This window comes from Lynx rufus, unplaced genomic scaffold, assembly GCF_022079265.1.
Source record: "Lynx rufus isolate CCGP_SWC_20201006 ecotype Redwood Valley unplaced genomic scaffold, mLynRuf1.p SCAF_10, whole genome shotgun sequence".
Classification (NCBI taxonomy): Eukaryota; Metazoa; Chordata; class Mammalia; order Carnivora; family Felidae; genus Lynx; species Lynx rufus.
This window is the reverse complement of record NW_025814824.1, coordinates 3,851,382-3,870,380: the sequence shown is the minus strand read 5'-3', so window position 1 is coordinate 3,870,380 and position 18,999 is coordinate 3,851,382. Positions and strand designations below refer to the sequence as shown.

Below are 18,999 nucleotides of genomic sequence, written 5' to 3'. Positions count from 1 at the left end.
TTAACATCTGAATGAGAGGTGGCTTTAACATTTGAAAATCAATCGGTGTACTTCACCATGTAAACACAATAAAGGAGAAAAACCATAAGGTCATCTCAGCAGAGGCAAAGAAGTACTCAGTAAACTGTAATATACACTCATGATTAAAAATAAATCTCTCAGAGAGTAAGAACCGATGGAAACTTTCCTAATCTGATAAAGAGCAGCTACAAACCTAATAGTGAGATATTTAAAGTATCCCCCTTCACAAAATCAAGAATGAGAAATGAGGTTACTTCCAGTTTTATTCAACATTGAGCCACAATTCTGGGCTAATACAACAAGGCAAGAAAGAAATGTCAAAGCATAAGGATCAGACAGGATGAAATAAAGCTGTCTTTATTCACAGATGACACATTTCGGGTCAAAGAATACACCGATAAATGACTAGAAATGATTTGAGGGGTAACGGATGAATGCAGTCAAGGATGCTGATGATCAAGTCAAGAGGTGAAACTGGTTCTATTTCCATATCCAAGCAACACTGGAGATTAGCAAATGAAATTTCAAAAACTATAGCATATATATTAACATCTAAAATACTAAATACCTCCAAATGAATCCAAGAAGAAATCCAAGACTGCTACAAAGGAAACTACACCCTACACAGAAAACTACAACCCACACAGGAAGCTACACTCTATACAAGAAGCTATACTCTACACAGGAAACAACACCCTATAGAGGAAACTACACCCAACACAGAAACTACACCCAACACAGGAAACAACACCCTACACAGGAAACAACACCCTACACAGAAAATGACACTCTATATAGAAAATGAAACAACCCTCCTTGAGAGAAACCTGAGAAGTCAAGAGCCACGTAAGTGGAAAAATGGGTTATGTTTATTGATTGGAAGACTCACTATTGTGAAGACATCATTTTGCCCTAAATTGACCTACATGGCCTCTCCTCTCCCCAACTCCTCTAGCTGAAATTACGTCCCTATAGTTATGCCTATGTTAATTTGTGTATTTGATTAAGCAAGGAATGTAAATGTCACAAACTAGTGAAGAAAATTTATGCCTTAACACAGGGTAATTTATATTCATTTCACAAATAACTGTGATATGCGTACATGTATCTTCAAATGAGCATATCAGTCGATTACACACACCCAACAAAACGATATTGAAAGCAAGAGTTTCTGTGCGTGCTTTCTCACTTGAAGATTCTTGACGCTTGAATAATGTAGATCTACTTACGTAAGAAAAAACATTGATAAAATGTCTTCAATTTAAAATAATATCTAACAGCTAAACCCGATTATCAGTTAACACACTAATGCCAACACGCACGTTCAGAGATATGGTGTGTCTGGAAAGACCATACAGACCAGTATCTTTCCTGCACCGTCTCTGTGGGACGCCTTCTAAAGAGCAAGTCACGTACGGCGATCTCAGTGACCCAGCAATTCTATTTATCATATGACATGTGCTGTTATTTGAAAATGTAGGAAAAAGCAAATATCATTTCACTCATGATATTTGTAATCAGGAATTTTATGGGTAAGAGAAATAGGACACAATTTAACAAATAAGATAAAATAACTGAACACACACACACACACACACTATTGTTAGTTAACAGTACTGGTATCTGGGGGGCATAAATATGATGTTCTACTTTTATCACATTTTGCTTGTTTCTACCTTCTAATTCTCTAAAAGGCACGCTCACGCCACCCTAACTGACACAGGTAATTAGTATTTACGTAGTTCCCATACGCAATGGATGCTCGCATTGTCACTCTACCAGAAATGAACACGAATGGACTTGCTAACAAAGACAGATTCAGCTGTGCCGGGTTGTATTTGTGTTTGGGATGTGCATTTACAGGTGGTGCCCAGAAGGTCCGCTCGCGGGAGGATGTGCGGGGTGGTGTTGCAGCCACGACTTACTTTTTCATCTGGTAGTAGCCCTTCTTCACGGTCCCGAAGTTACCAGAGCCCAGTTCGTTGTCCTCCAGGGTCAGCAGCTTGCGGTCCAGGTAGACTTCCTTGGGCCTGATCTCCTCGGGGTCCGCATACGGGCTTTCATACACCTCGGTGTCCATGGGCAAGGCCTCTCTCTGGGCGTCTGCAGGGCGGTCCGGAAGACACAAGCTTGGGGCTGGACCCCCGGTGAAACTCCCATCATCTCCCGCCCCCGGCCTTCTGCCCCCCCCACCTCCCCTTTCCAGACCTTGGTCACCTCGTGCGGTTACAGCGCCAGTGAGCACAGTCTCTCCCAGTTTGTTGGGGGAGCAGTGAAAAGCCCCTCTTCCCCACCGGGCCCGACCCCATTCTTGCACGAATGTGCATAGAGAAAGGGTCTTTCAATGCCAGGGGCAAAGACGGAGGGAGGCCTTCCTGCCGCATGTAAAAATTCGGACACGCCTTCTACTGAGGGGTGAGGTCTATGTCACGCCCCCTCGGCCCCCAGTGGCTTTTGTAACTGTCAACGTCAACCAGCAGAATGTATGGGAAGGGACGTCTGTATACACTCGGGTGAGGTTGTAAAGGACCAGGAACCATCTGCACTGTTGGCTGGAAACATGGCTCTCGAGCTTCAGACACCACGCCAGGCGTCGGGCCGTCCGGACGCTTTCCATGCTGTGAGCAAGCCCACGCCAGCCCCCGCCAGGAGACAGCCGCGGAGGCCCCTGGACGAAGCAGGGGCGAGATGCCGGCCGGCCCCCGTGCTCCAGCCTCGCCCCGGCCTCCCCCCGGCCCGGCGTGCCCAAACCCCTGACCCGCAGGAGACCCTTCGACAACCGCGGCCATTTTAAGCTGCTAAGTTTGGGGCTCGTTTCTGCAGCAATGCACGGACTGACCAAGCTCACCGATAAAAATGTAACCCGGAGTCACACAGAGAACCCGGAAAGGGTTCCCACTTGTGACGACCAGTCTGGCCGAGGGCTACGGGCTTCACGGAGGTGTGGTGTGCCCTCGTGAACTGGGCCCTCCTGTGGCCTCAGGGCCCCTGCACTTCCCTCAGTGTGGCTAGAATTCCAGCCACCCAGACATCCCTTCCGTCCGGAGCAGCCCCGCATCACCGCCCCTTCTGCTGAAGTGTGTTGGCGGTAGACGGACACACACACCCTTCCAAGGACGCGGTCCTAGAGCCGTGAACTGGTGGTGTTACCGGACGAGCCCTTCTGGAGCAGCAGCATGGAAGAACGCTTTCCGTGAGGCCGTGTCCCCGACAGAGAGGCCTCGGAGACCTCTTCATGCCCCAGAACACCATTGGCCCCAGGCAGGTGACACCCGCCACCGGCCACCGGCCAGCAGCGTCACCCACACTGAGCCACCGCTAAGTCGGGCCGGCGCGACTGCGGTGCGGTGAATGGCCGGCGACCCACGAGTGCGTTTCTCACCTCTGTCCGTGGGCCAGGGCCCGCGGTCCGGCTCGTACGGATTGAAGGTCACGGCGCTCTCTGGCCGGCTCCCTTGGGATGTGGAGGCCTGAAGCACACAGACGACAGCAGGTCACTTTCCTTCACGGGTGCTCTGTCGGACTGATCTGCACAGTTACTTGTAGTTTCAAAGAATCACATTTGAACTTATACAGAGAAGACAAACGAAAGAATCAGGAAGAGAGACAAAAAAAACCACGTGGCTTATCTCATTCTTCGGGCAGCTGTTTGGACCCCGCGAAGGCTAAACAGAGCTCGCGCAGGGGGTCCCCGTTCACAGACCCTCTTCAATCCCGTTTCCGCCTCTCAAAAGATCCCTTGGATTCGTCTTCCTGGCTCAACTCTTTCTTTTCACTTTTATGTCCTATTAAAGTTATTTAAGAAGAAACACTGAGGGGTGCCTGGGTGGCTCAGTCAGTTAAGTGTTCGACTTGAGCTCAGGTCACGATCTCACGGTTCGTGGGTTCGAGCCCCGTGTCGGGCTCTGTGCTGACAGCTCAGGGCCTGGACCTGCTTCGGATTCTGTGTCTCCCTCTCTCTCTGCCCCTCCCCAACTCAAAAATAAATAAACATTAAAAAAGAAGAAACTGTGAATATCTACTAGCTGCTTCCAAGCCCTCCCTGACTCCAAAGCGTCTACACAATCCTAGTTTCTGCCTGTATCTTACCCTCCACAGAGATCTAGCTACGTGTGGGGGAGATGCCAGAGGGGGGGCACCGGCCAGTGAGCTATTGGTCCCATGGGGACGCGGCTGCCGCTGGCCAGAGCCCAGTGCTGCTAATAATGACAATAATCACAGACCCCGTGCAGGGGGGGGAACCTGTTTTCCGAACCCGAGGGAAAGGAAATCTGCCCAGTACCCCGAGCAGGTAACGGAAAACGGTTTGCTGGCCGTTATTAATGGCAACGACTCTTATTATTTATTTGATGTGCGTTGATTTGCATTATGAAATAAGAGGGTGTGGGGACGATCTACTCCTTACGTCCCTATAAACTTTCCCTCCTGAAAGTCTCCATCTTGAGTCTTCCTGGCCACCTCCACCCTCTCAACTGAAAACAAGGGTCAATTGGTCAATTTGGTTCGTGGAAAAAAAAAATCACAATTCAAACTCTTTTTTTGGTTTGTTTTGGTGTGACTTGAATAGGGGTTTACATACCCATGAACCTCATCGGCGCCCAAACACCGGCCACGAAGAAGTGAAATACTGCCAGATTTTGGAGAAATTTAAAGAAACGGAGACATCAAGCTTAATTTTACATTGCCGCTTGTTTTGCGTCACACAATGCGTCCTCACCCGCCCTCCTCACATCACAGGACCCGGAACCACAAGTACGATAATAGAGTCACAAGGCACCGCGGCCACGCCTCGGCCACTTGTCTCCAAAACCTTGACCTCCTTGTTCAGGCCGACTACCGAGCGCCATGGGCCCACTGCTCGCAGTGGCAAAGGCCCAGGTGACCAGGCTACGGACGCCCGCTCTCCCATGTCAACCGGTGGTCCTGGCTCCACGTTCTCCTCCGACTACCTCAGCGTTCCCGCCGCGCTCACAGGAGAGGCACCACGTGTCGAGGGTGCAAACGGTGTAAGGCACAGTCGTGCATTCGCTACACCCGAGCTTCGTCTTGCCCACCACTGGTGCTCCATAAAAATGTGCCAAACACGTACCAACGAATGAATGAATGAGTGAGTGAATGAGTGAGTGAGTGAGTGAATGAATGAGTGAACGAAGATAATGTCTCAAAGCTGGGAGATGTGAAGAATGAGTCAGTGTGATTTAAAAACGATTTAGGGGTGCCTGGGTGGCTCTGTCGGTTGAGCGTCCGACTTCGGCTCAGGTCATGATCTCACGGTCTGTGAGTTCGAGCCCTGCATTGGGCTCTGTGCTGATGGCTCGGGGCCTGGAGCCTGCTTCAGATTCTGTGTCTCCCTCTCTCTCTGCCCCTCCCCTGCTTGTACTCTCTCTCTCTCTCTTAAAAACAAACATTAGGGGCGCCTGGGTGGCGCAGTCGGTTAAGCGTCCGACTTCAGCCAGGTCACGATCTCGCGGTCCGTGAGTTCGAGCCCCGCGTCGGGCTCTGGGCTGATGGCTCAGAGCCTGGAGCCTGTTTCCCATTCTGTGTCTCCCTCTCTCTCTCTGCCCCTCCCCCGTTCATGCTCTGTCTCTCTCTGTCCCAAAAATAAATAAACATTGAAAAAAAAAAAAAAACAAAACAAACATTAAAAAATTAAAAAAAAAAAGCTTCTTTTAGGTTTACATTTACTCTCCTTTCAACGTCTCTGATCTTGGCTGCAGGTGGGAAACTGAGATCCAAAGACAAAACTTTGACACGAGGACCCGCCGTCCTGGGCAAGGGGAGGGCACCAGCACCCCTTCTCCTGACCTTGAGACCTGCCCTGTGACCCTTAGAGCAGTATCCTGGGGCTATAACTGCTTCACCCTGAGCGAATGTTCTTCAGACCAGTGGACTTCACAAGTTAAAGGCAGAAGGCAGTGACCCGACAAGTGAATCCCATGGGGAAGGATTGGACAGCAGAGGTGGGGGTGTGTAAGTGACAGGGACGCCAGGGCACCAAGAGCAGGTGGGAACCACCAGTGACGGCCAGAGTGACATCGGCAGGGTGGTGCTCACCCCCGGTCTGCCTCGGAGTAAGGACCCGGGTTGGGGTCTCCCTCGGAAGGTCAGGCAGGCCCCCGTTTTCAGCCGAGGAGGCCGTGTGGACCACCGCTCTGTTACGAGCCTTCATGGCCTCACCGAGCCCCACAGGACGCTCACTAACCACATCTGCTCCCTGGCTGCGCCCCCAGGTCCTCCTCATCCTCATTGGGGGGGCAGGGGACGACACTCTGGAGAATGTTCTTTGGAAGAAATGGGAGATTTTCTGTCGTGTCAGTTACCAGGGCGGCAGTGACACTGTGACGAAAGTAAAGACGTGAAACGGGTTTCCTGTCTCCTGAAGTGTTCGATGGATGCGCCACTTAGTAGGACAACGCCCAACACCCTCTGGGATCGAGGGTTCACAGCTGAAAAGAATTCAAAGACTTTGTACAGAATGGGCTCTGAGGCAGGATGCTAAGTTATAAGAGTATTGATGAGTATTACAACTTAACGACATTTTAATTTAGTGAAAAACATACTGCGGGCCTATTATATCATTTATAATTATTCTTTCTGATTTGTGTCGGTGGTTTATTCCGCTCTAATCAACATCATCGCCCTGTCTGCATAGAGAACAAGGTGTAAACGAAATGTTGGCAGGTGCGTTTTCCCCGTGTTTGCGGACGTTCCAAACAGAGCTCAGGCCCGCCGGCCACCACTAGATGGCGCTAGGTCCCTGCGTGTTCTGCGTCCCAAAGACCAACTTGCGCCTTTTCTTCAAGTTTTAACGCACGGAGGTGAAAACAGGTCACTCCACAACAATAAAAATAAGACCAGATTAGGTCTGAAATTCGAATCCCCCATCTCTCACTGGCCGGGCTTGACCGCAAGCGTAACATTATCTGGGAGCCGATGTGAAGCTGGGGATTCAGAAGTGAACAGACGAGTAAAAAATACATTGTCCTCACAGCGCCGACAGGTAACCCAGCTTCCTGACCCGTGTGTCTGGAGCTGTGTCCTAACATCCATTTCCAGACCTTAATTTTTAGACTCCTTGACAGACATTTTGCAGTCAGGCACAGCAGTAATGAAGGTGGCCCCATATGTGTCACCGTTGCAGGGACTAAGAAGGGGCTGTAGGCCTCAGAGCCATCGCGGATGGGGCTCTGGTCTCTGGTGGCGTGACCGTGGTCCCAGTGGGGAGCAGGGACCCGCGGTCGAAGGCACACTTCCTCGGCCAGGGCACGGAACGATACTGAGTCTGCTTCAAATTCACGCCAACCGACACCTGAACCTCACGATTGATCCTCTCTCACCTTCGGAGCAGAGGTCCACAACGTGGCCCTTGACAGTGACGTGGAAACACGTTTTCTCAAGGGTCTGGGTCACCGCTTCGGCGTTACCGTGTAAGTGGGTATGACTCCACAACCCCTCTTTCCTTTCCTTCCCTCTTGCAACTCAGCCCCGGTGAACTGTGTATTTAAATACGAGCCTTCAAAATACCCCAGTCACCAGTGCAGAGGTTGGCATGAAACACGGGTTTCAATGTGAAATTGTGGAACACGTTTCCACCGAGGTAAACGTCCATGCTGTGTGGCGCTTTGAGGGCACGCGCCTTGGTGACACGAGGCTGGGGTGCTGTCTTTTAAAATGCATGTTTTAAAATGTCTTTTAAAATGTTTGTATGCTTAGCGAAGCACGACGAACATTCTGGTATCTGGTAGTGGGAGGGGCTTCGTTCATTTAAGGATTTCCAGTCTTCAAAGCAAGTGTGTGGAGGGGTGGGGAGAGGGTGAATCATACTTGCATTCGTAATTTGACTTTGTTTCCGTGTTTAGGTGTGAAGATGTTCCTAACCTCTAAGGAAAATTTTAAAATATCCCTGCTCCTAAGTTTTTATTAGGACATCTCTAATATCTGATTAACAAGCTTTTTCAAGTCAAAACACACTTTTCATTAACCACCCACATGCTAGAATTAATTCAAGTTCTGACATGTACTTTTTGTGCCTGAATCATTAAAAACAACTATGTATGTTGGTCAAATTAACAAACTCAAGAGCGTCATTTGCACCTTAGCTAACCAGACGGGGTATCTGACATAATTCCCCTAAATGCTTCCTCCTGACTGCTTCACGAATAGAAAATTCCTCTTCTATTTACAAAAACATAAATGCCAGCTCTCCTAACATATTTCTGAATAGCGATTAAAATACAATTAATCCATAACTTAAATCACACAATGCTTCTTTATTGATATCTTTGGCATCTAGGGAAAATCAATGCATATTTCAAAAATGTTATAAATTTAAATAGGCAATAGCCTTTTTTTTTGCCAGAGACGTATCTTCATAGTATTAATCAGATTAATTAGTTTCTTTTTTAAAAATGCTTATTTATTTTTGAGAAAGAGAGGGTGGGCAGGGGAGGGTCAGAGAGAGGGAGACACAGAATCTGAAGAGGCTCCAGGCTCTGAGTTGTCAGCACAGAGCCCGACTTGGGCTCGAACTCACAAACTGTGAGATCATGACCTGAGCTGAAGTAGGACGCTCAACCATCTGAGCCACCGGGCGCCCCAGATTAATTAGCTCCTAATCCTAATTCTAATTAGAAATTCTTTCTAATTTCCCTTTTTAAAACTATTATTAAATAAATTCAAGAGGTACAAATTTTAGAAGGCACGGCAGGGTTTACAACGAAACAGGACTCTCCTTGACAGCCCTGTCTCGTACTCCCACAGCAACTGCTTTTACCGGTGTCGTTATTACTGTATTTCTTCCAGAACATTCTATATTCTATCAGCACAGATTCGTCACTTGCAACTAACGCTGTATTTTGGAAACAATTCTAGATCTCAGCTGTCTCCCACAGTGTGAGTTTTATTGTAACTGGTTTCTTTCCCAATGATAGACTTTAAAATTGTTTTCAGACTTTGTCAGTTATACGGTGCTGGAGTAAACACCTTCACATATACGTGGTTGTGCATACATGTAACAATATTACACACCTAGAGATAACATTGCAGGTAAGAAGTCACGTGTGCTTTTATTTCTGGTGGATGTTATGAAACGACCTTTTTTTTCGAGGCTGTATCGCTTCCAGCAAAGTGTAGAAGGGCTTATTAGCCTCCTCCCACACCATGCCATCAAGCTTTTTACTTGGGTCCATTTCACAGATGGACATAACGGGGCACCAGAGGTTCAACTTGCGTATCTCTCGTTATGAAATGGAGCAGCTTCCCCTATGTTTACATTTTCCTATGTTTTCCCTATAAGAGAAATACAAATACATTTGCTTTACTAACAACTACCTGCTGACATCCTCTGCCGTTAGCCTGTTAGTTAAAACTCTTACTGACTTACAGAATTTCTATATATTAAGGATCTTAGCCTTACACGTGTGTCATTACCAATACTTATTCCCAGTTTATTTCCTTTGATGATATTATGTTCCTTATCCATGCATGTGTTTATTTTTAGGTAGCCTTACAGATATTTTAGGTAGTCTTAGTGATATATATTAATAGTTTAAGAAGAGGAGACATGTTTGGGGTGCCTGGGTGGCTCCAATTTTTGGTTAAGCGTCCAACTCTTGGTTTCAGTTCAGGTCATAGTCTCCGATTTCGTGAGTTCGAGTCCTGAGTCGGGTTCTGCACTGACCGTCGGGCTCTGCACCAGATACCAGAAACTGCTTGGCATTCTCTCTCTCTCTGTCTCTTCCCTTCTGCTCTCTCTCTCTCTCTCTCTCTCTCTCAAAATAAATTAATAAAAACTTAAAAAAAAAAGAGGAGACACATTCCTTTAGTGTAAAGGTCTACTACGTCTTTTCTAGATCTCTCCTTATTCACCGTGAGTGACTAAGCTGGCTTCAGCCTGCTTGGGACAGGGATGGGGTGGGGGTGAGTTGTCTCCTCCCAGGGCTGGGCTGCTGTTTCCTGGGGTGATGGCTTATTGATGTGTCAGTGTGGCTACTCTGAGCTGTAATCTTCATTACTGAATCAAATTATCATCTTGGTACTGCTATGGAGGGATTCTGCAGATGTAATTGAAATCCCTAATTCGTTAATTTAAGATTATCATGGGTGGGCCTGGCTTAATCAGCTGAGAGTCCTTTGGGGAGAGTTGAGGCTTTGCCAAGAGAGAAAAAGAGAAAGGTGGAGGGCGGACTGACCCCCGGCTGCGGACGACAACTTTAAGCATCTCCGAAGAGTTCCATCCTGCTCCTGAAGTTCCCTTCTTGACGGTCTGCCCTACAGACACAGGACCCGCATATACAGCCCCCATAATAGCATAAGGCGAGTCCTTGCGACAAACCTATACTCGTATGTGAGTGCACGCGTGTAGAGATGTGTGTGTATGTAAATATGTATGTACGCGTGTGTGTGTGTGTTTTGTACACAAATCTCCAGCTGGTCACGCTCCCTTGGCTGAACCCTGCGTGGTGCACTTAGGAACCACGTAACAAAGATACGCATGGAACGCTCTCTGTCTACAGTGAAACCGGCCATCCCCGGGGCTGCACAGGGGTTGGGGGGCTGTGTGTTGGCACATAGGGTTGGGCCACCATACAGGGGATCAGGAATAAAGGAATCATGGCAACCGGCGGTGTGGCCCACGTCTACAGGGGATCCCCCATGGCAAACAGGCAGGCCCTGTGCGTGGAGGGGCCACGGAAGGCAGCGAGCAAGGGGTCTGGGCACCATGCATGCCACGCATCCTGCCCCGAGCTCTTCTACGCAGCTCTGTCGGGGGGCGGCGTCCGATTACCAACTCCTGAATCTTGTGTTTGACCACCAAACCCTTGTAGCAAGGTCGCAAAGTTGAACTACATTGTAATTACAGCCTTGAAAAGCTTACAGCTTGTGATTATGAACACGCACCTTGAAGCAGAATCCGTTTTGCATCACCTCGGTTGATGGGTGCCATCTGGCCCCTTCAGCAGGAAACACTGCTGGACCCCGGGCCTGTGAGCCCCCAGGAGGAGCCCTCTCCCGAGGGAAGGGGCGAATGCCGAGGCCACGCGGGCCAGCAGGCGGCAGTGGGAGAGCTGTTCTGGGGAGCATGGGGGACGCTGACCTCTTCAGGGCCACAGCCTCAATCACATGCCGGTCCTGGGACCTTCTAGCAAACGCCAAGCGGTGTGGCAAAGTGGGCACTGGGCACAGAGAATGTGTCACCTTGACAACCTGGTCCCCGACTCCTAAAATGCCACCCTTAGCAAAGGCATCCTCGAATGTAGCACCCCCCCCACCCCCCCAAAGCACTGCCCCCTCCTAGCTGAGTCTTCCTGCGGGCTGACCCACGCTTCCTGGGCCCTTGACATTCAGACAGCCATTCCGTTTCATTCAGCTCATCAAACGTCACGCTCAACTCCCCTCTCTGGCCTGCCGTCAGCGCGACTGAGAACGACTTCAGTAGGACGGCTCGCTTGGAACATTCCTCCTAAATGAAATCTCAGGACTTTTATGCTTTTTCGTTTCTGTAGTTTCTAGCAAGTACTGTAGCCAACTTGTATCCTGTGTTGATGCCCAACTGTATGTCTGGGAAAATGCCAATTGATGTGAACGTGGAAAGAATTAGTAATGAAAGAATTTTCTACCACCAATGATAAAAGCACAAAAAACAATCCATACATAATATATGTCTGTGTATCTATACACACACACACGCACACACACACGCGCACACATATATGGAGACGATTCCTTATAAATAAAAATCATTAAAATAATTCGGCTTCTTTCCTCCTAATCCAACCACACAGCCAAATATAAAACCCCTTCCTATGTCAACCTTACTGCCCCATAAAGAAACCAGGTATTTCTAATCCTCAAATGTCCACGTCTGTCTTCATGCACGTTCTACCTCCAGTTCCGTGCTGGAAGCCGACAGCCGTAACGCAGGTACTGTCACACTTGGCGTCCACAAAATAAACCGTCTTAGGCGCTAAACCCTGGCATTCCTCCCGGCAGCGTGTGATTTGTGCGACCGGCTCCCATTCCTGCAACACGGGATTCTGGCAACAAAGTCACGTGGCTCGCTTTGAAACGATTTTCCGACGCGAGGCTCCCACTTTCCCCGTCGACCCAAATGACTTTCAAGCGCACATTCAGCAGAGAGGGCACGCTCGCGGCGTGGACTTGGTGGCAGTGACCGGACTCACAAGGAAAGCACAGGAGGCCCGGGAGGGGGCTGCCGACCGGGGCTGCACACGGCAGACAGGACAGCAGAGCAGCGGGGCGGGGGGGGGGGGGGGGTCAGGGCAGCACACGCGGAGGCCAGCGGGCACCGGAGCGGGGGCGCCGCGTACGGGACAGTCCTACCACTCAGTCAAGGACCGCAAGCAGGGGACGCTTTAGCACCTTTCTGTGGCCAGGCTTTGGGAAGGAGTATGATTTGATTCTTGAGATAATTCCACCCGCTGACCATGTCTAGAAACCATAACGGCAAAGAGGAATAGTAAATGTTTCAGAAAACAAACACGGGCTACCTTACATGACATACTATTTCGACTTGCTTTACAATGATCACCGCCAGCCCCCTCCACGTTCCGCTAGGAGATTCAGCACCAGCAACACTGGGTCACTGGGGAGGCTTCAGGAGAAGCCCACCACGTGAGCAGAAGGATCGGGAAAAATATTTTGGTAACAGTTTCCACGGAGAGCTATAAGATCAGGGCTGTTACGTTAAATAGCTCCTGTATCATATAGATTACTGAATCACAAACTCGAGGCAAATCATTCTAAAGAATAAATCAGATGGTGCCCAATTCTGTTACATCTTTGGGGTGTTGGTTCTAAGGTGTTTGTGGAAATTCCAGATTAGGACACGTAGGGCACGTATTTACTTTTTTTCCCTGTATGTGTCTCACCAGTTAATAAAAAGGTTTTCCAGAACAGCTAACGTCCTGAAGCTATTGGGTGATGCGTGGCTACATACAGGCTTGATGTTCTTTTATGAGCTCTCAGCCCTGAGCCCTCACCCATCTCAGAGGCAGAGAAAACTGTTTCATGGAACACACATGTTCCAGTAGACTCTCCAGGCCCAGGAGCCGCGTAAAGCGTAAAATAAAATGATCACTCCACAGAGGTGCTATATTTTAGACGCTGGGGCCAAAGTTCACTGGTACTTTAGCAAATTCCTAATCGCCCCCATCCAGTGGCGGCTACTGGCCCCAGAGAGCCTCGCTGCTTCAACACAGACACAGCCTCTGAGCCGTCAACGGGCCTTACCCGGGGCAGAACGTTTCTTCTCTGTGGATTTTGTTTTTTAAGGGTTAACAGGCAAATCGGGAGACGTGGAGCACACAACTCAGGATGGGGGAATTTTATACTTTAAAGGACACCTAAGGTGCACACCGAGGTCCCCCAAAAGGAGCAGGACCGAGTCCTGTCTTGAGTATAAACCTGTGTGTCAGCTTGGAACAGTCGGGAGGTAGGAGACTGGCAGGATTCTCTCTTTAGGGGCGTGTGCTGGGCAAGCCCACGTGGAGACATGGGGACAGGTGACATTCTCACCTCCTACTGACATGGAGGGAGAGGCCAGTACCTGCCTTCTCTAGGGGCTTCTCCTCGTCTGACTCAGCTGAGCATACCAGCCCCTCCCCAAACCTCCTCCGCTAAGCTACTGCCAGACCAGCTCTCCCGAAAGGTCGAGTCTTCTGAGAACCATGATTTAACCAAGAGAGCTGGCGGGGGGGGGGGCGGGCTCAGTGAGACATCTTGCACCCCAGACTCACTACAGCGACCACGCACACGATCCCACACAGATGGCTCGGGGCTGGGCCAGAGCTGGAGGCTACCACTCCCGAATCCACTAGGGGGCGTACATCTGACTTAACACTGGGTGTCCCAGCCTAACCTACAAATAGCCTCCGCCGGCCTGGAACTAAAAGTAGGCTGATTTTAGCTGACACCCCCCCCCCCCCCGGTCGCAGTTTACCAAGGTGACAAAAGCAACAGTCACCTCTACCCTTGAGTGCTAAACCTTGCACTAACATATGGCCTCTTCACCCAAGGGGCAGTTCTGGTAACACTTACTGCAGGATGTGGACCTGGGAGGGGCGCCCGGGCTCCGAAGTTGATATTTCCTGGGTGGAAAGAGCACGGTCGGTTAGGGCTAAGTCCCGGGAAACCCGCAACACGCCTACCTGCCCCCCACAGATCACTCAGCCTGACTGTCCAGCTGTCCTGCCTGGGGCGCCATTTTTTTTCGATGTCTTCTCTTCACTCGCCTTTCTTACCCACGCAGTTAGAATCAGTCCGTTTTCTAAGGTTAAAGTCATTGGCTACATTTTGATTAATGGGACTGATCCGACATTTTTTATTGATCTGTAAAAGTAAGTCCTCATCCCACCTGAACCTGGGACAGGCCAAAAGGAACACGAGGCTGATTGTTGTCAACATCTGAGACACGGAGGTTCCAACATCAGGGACTCACCTGTCTGCCCGCCAATTTTCTGACACGGAACCGTAAGAACTCTTAACAGCCCATCTGCTTTATAAGAATAATGCTCCACTAGCTGAAAAAGAAGAAAGTAAGAGCCATGCATAACGGAGGAAGGAAATGGAGAAATCCCACCTGGGGCAGCCGACTCCCCTTTCAGACCTTAAATGTGGCTCGAGGACAATAAAACGTGCTTCCTTGGGAGCTCATCCTGCTCCCTTCCCATGGCCCTTCCCCCCAGCCTCAGATTCTGGACTGAAGTCCACATGCCACCTCCCATCTGGACTTGACCTCACTCTCCCCACACCCTTGCATCCACCCATCCACCCACCCATCCATCCATCCACTCATCCATCCATCCATCTACCCACCAAGCCAGCCAGCCAGCCAGCCACTCATCCATCTATCCACCCATCCACCCACCCACCCACCCACCCATCCACCCACCCATCCACCCACCCATCCAGCCAGCCAGCCACTCATCCATCCATCCATCCATCCATCCATCCATCCACCCACTCATCCATCCACCCACCCATCCAGCCAGCCACTCATCCATCCACCCATCCACCCACCCACCCAGCCAGCCAGAGACTCATCCGTCCATCCATCCATCCATCCATCCACCCACCCACCCATCCACCCATCCATCCACACATCCAGCCAGCCAGCCACTCATCCATCCATCCATCTATCCATCCATCCATCCACCCATTCATCCACTCATCCATCCACCCATCCACCCACCCAGCCAGCCAGCCAGCCAGCCACTCATCCATCCATCCATCCATCCATCCACCCACCCATCCATCCACTCATCCACCCACCCACCCATCCATCCACCCACCTACTCATCCTCCCACCCATCCATCCACTCACCCATCCACCCATCTACCCACCCATCCATCTATTCATTCACCCATCCATCCAACCATCCATTCCATCAGCCCTCCTTCCCTTCCTTTTTCAATAGCAAGCTCCATTTATTTGTTTATTTCTCCTACATCCATATGATGTTATAAAAACAAATTCAGCATGCTAACATTTCTTCCTTTATTCAGTCATTCATGCTAAGCCTCAAGGCAGGACCAAAGGCAAACTAAGATGAATGAGGCATATTTCCTTTTCCTGAAGTGCTTCCTCTCTTGATGGAGAGACAGGTAAAGGAATCACAATATACTATTAGTCATCGGTTAATGCTGCACAAGGGCTGTGGGCAAAGGCTTTGGAGGTACCAAGTCATTCAGCCCAAAAGTTTCAGGGAGAAGATGTCAGAGCTGGGTCATCAGGACAAGGTCTTCTAGAGAATGACCTTATGTTGACAGAATGTGGCCATCCTTGGCTAACAGCTCCCAGAAAACCATGACTCATGATGTCCAATTGGCCCATTAAAAAATTAATTAATGGCAAGTAGATTTATTTGTATCTCATCAAAATTACACAATAAGAAGACAGCCTTGATATTTCATATTTTCTTCTCTCAGACATCTCTTCAGACAACCTAGAATCTTCATATCTGGTATCTGTTCCTTCTCTGTTTATTGGTACCTTTTCCAGCTAAGGACCCTGCTCTTGAATCTCCTCTCAAAACTTACTTGCTTGGGTGAATGTTTGTATCTGTAATTTTTTTTAAGTAGGCTCCATGCCCAAGGTGGGGCCTGAACTCACGACTACGAGATCAAGAGTGGTATGCTCTACCGAAGGAGCCAGTCAGGCGCCCCTGAATGAATATATTTTACCCTTCCAGGAAGCACTCTCTTTTTATGTCGTCTTTTATTGTGGTAAGCTCTACCTCTAAGCAGGCGTTTCAACGAGACCAGCCCTGACACGCTTCTGAAATAGACACAGAGGCTCTGTCCGCTCCATTGAATGTAACAGCGTGTCCTCGGGCTGACAGTATCGAGGTCCCTCCAGCAGTGAGGTGCCTGTCCATCTTTCCAGTGTCATTCAAGTATCTTGTGTTTTCTGACACTGTACCGACAAGGGTGCCTGGACGGTGGGCTTGCACATGAGCGTTTCCCTCCCGGGCAGGGGTCAGCAAACTTCCTCTACAAGGGGCTGGACAGAGATAGTTTAGGCTTTTTTCAGGCCACTTTCCCTGTCACACAGTCCTTTCTTAAAAAAAAAAAAAACACACAAAAGCACTTTGAAGTATAAAAACCACTTCTTCCATAACTGTACAAAAACAGGCCAAGGGCCAGATTAGGTCCTGGTTTGTTGACTCCGTCCCCAAAGTAAGCCAGTCCAGCCAAGTGTAGCAATTCCCAACTCCCAGGGAAACAGCTCGGGGCTCCTGGGGGGGGGGCCATGAACAGCGGCCCCTCACGTGGCTCTCAAGAAAAAAAACCACTGAAATCACACCTGTCAAAATGGATGAGGCTCTTTCTTAAGCCCAAGGGCTAGAAAACACACACGGGGAAAGATATTAGCTAGGGCTGGACACTGACATGCTGGAGGAATCCACGAATACGGGTAGAATCTTGGGAAGAAACTCCAACAATTAGAGACGGTTAATGCTGGGATGAGCCAGTGTGCTGACCTTGGCACTGTGCGTGAACTCACACAAAGGAAATGGTCATCCCGGAGAAGTCCAACGGCTCTGTGGCCGTGTCCTTGTCATGACACCGGGGCCCCCGAGCAGTTGTCCTGGAGGACAGACCCGGGGCCCTTATGTGCACACCATCCACAATTCTTGTAGGAGGTGAGAAACGCTGGTGGGAATTAATACCCACCAGCAACGTCCCCTACTCATCTCTGAGCTGCATTGGGCACTCGTATCTGGTAGGCTGAACGCTCTCTCAAACTGGTGCTGGTGAGTTAAAGCAGACCCCGTGGTCACTAACGAGCCACACGGCGGACGATGCCAGTGTTACGACCGATGTGAATAAATACCCAAACACCCGGCATTCAGAAAAGAGGTATTTCTTTTCCAGCCACAGCATTAGGAACCAGAATACATCAGGTGGTGGTTACTGTGCTTTCAAGGGATGAGAATCCTTTCTGCCGGTTTTCAAACAGATGGATTTTGAGTGGAGCCCTTTCCTGCTATCGGCACCGGTGAGGTTTGGGGTGTGGGCGCGTGGACACAACCCTCATTGCGTTCCTCACCCACGAAAGCTCCGTGTGGTGGCCACTCGGGCCAGCAGAGTCCCTGGGGTTTCTCTGCTGCTGGACCCAAGAGATTATAGGTGCCTGGATGAAGTGATGTGTGCAGCACGGCCACGGCCATGGCCATGGCCACGTGTCGCTGTGATGGAAATGAAAACAAGCAGTGTGTTCCCACCTCCGCCCGCCGGAAAGTGTGATGGCATCGATTCCCTGCTCCTTGGTCCCTGTGTGTCTCCCGAATTATGAGCCATATTGGGGTTTACTAGAGGTTGGGTGAAAAAGAATCCCTTTTCAGACCAGAGCTGAAAAATCCTGAATCACCCAGGGAGCGCTGCCCTTTCTGAGTCTCCTTCGTTTCCAGAGCTTCCTTCTGCAGCGAGCAAGCACCCGATGCTTTATATAGAGCGAGAAGTGCTCCCAGTCCCCAAGGCATGGCCTCCTGTTCACCTCTGAGCACAGCTCTCCGGGGTGGCCGGCGGGGGCAGGGGGGCCCTCCATGGTGCCCAGAACTTCTGGATTCCAGAGCCTCATGCACCTGACATCCCCACCCGTGGCCCGGGCTTCCGGGCACCTGAGGGTTGAAAGGAGCCCCTACGGGGACCCAGGTGGGCTTTCTCCCTCGTGAGGACGGCCCGTACCTGCCAGAGCGTGTCGAACTTCTTCCCGTCGGGGATGGAGAGCTTCCCCGTTTTGTCCTTATCGATGCGGTAGTGCAGTACCTTCCCCTCGTGCAGCAGGCACAGGGCGTAAGACCCGTTGTCGTTCCTGTCCCGGATCCTGCAAGACAGGAGGCGGCGCGTCAAACCCACACCTGCCCCATGTGCCGCCCGCAGTGCCCGACCTGGGCTCCGGGGCTTGGCCCCCCGTGCATAGAGAGGCCCGGCCGGACCCTTGGGTGGGCAGCAGGGGGAGCCCGGGTTCTGTGGGCGAGTCTCCGTCCACCTGGGGGAGCTGCCCAGGCAGGCCACCAGCACAGGGCACCCACGGCACAGGGAGAGTCTCTGCGCTGGCCTCTCTTCCCCGAGGTCTGCGTCTGGGGCACAGCCCCAGAAGCCGCAGCACCGCCGGCCTGCCCAGCCCCGGGTGCAGCGTGGACGTGCCTGGGAAGCATCTCACGTCGGAAACTTCCCGACCACAGATGGAGGGGGCGAGGGCCCCCTCTTCCCAGGGCCTTTGGGGCCCTGGCATTTTCCACAATGAGGAAACTAAGCCCCCAAAACGTTTTGCAGCGTGCCCCAGGGCACCGTATTTTGGGAAGAGCTCGAGTGACTGTGCCACGCTGCGTGGGATTTCCGTGCTTTGGGAAAATTTCGGACACCTCCTTCCGGTTGCAAGAGGTCACGCCCCCGAGACGGGCGTTGGAAACACGTGTGGTCGCCCTCTCCCGCCTGTGGACTCATCCCCAA

General features: G+C 50.5%; 1 protein-coding gene across 3 annotated transcripts in view; it reads right to left on the bottom strand.

Annotated features, from left to right (window-relative positions):
- The window catches only part of SYK (spleen associated tyrosine kinase), an 87,674-nt gene that overhangs the window by 21,180 nt on the left and 47,495 nt on the right, over nucleotides 1-18,999 (bottom strand). Inside the window, exons 4-11 of one of the 3 annotated variants that reach the window (XM_047100975.1) lie at nucleotides 18,232-18,370; nucleotides 14,480-14,561; nucleotides 14,080-14,129; nucleotides 12,403-12,471; nucleotides 11,906-12,056; nucleotides 10,921-11,195; nucleotides 3,404-3,491; nucleotides 1,947-2,124 (exon numbers count right to left, since the gene is read on the bottom strand). In XM_047100975.1, coding sequence (XP_046956931.1) covers nucleotides 1,947-2,124; nucleotides 3,404-3,491; nucleotides 10,921-11,195; nucleotides 11,906-12,056; nucleotides 12,403-12,471; nucleotides 14,080-14,129; nucleotides 14,480-14,561; nucleotides 18,232-18,370 — 1,032 coding nt within the window. The remainder of the gene's footprint in view (nucleotides 1-1,946; nucleotides 2,125-3,403; nucleotides 3,492-10,920; nucleotides 11,196-11,905; nucleotides 12,057-12,402; nucleotides 12,472-14,079; nucleotides 14,130-14,479; nucleotides 14,562-18,231; nucleotides 18,371-18,999) is intronic. The other 2 variants (XM_047100985.1, XM_047100994.1) reach the window with 2 other exon arrangements.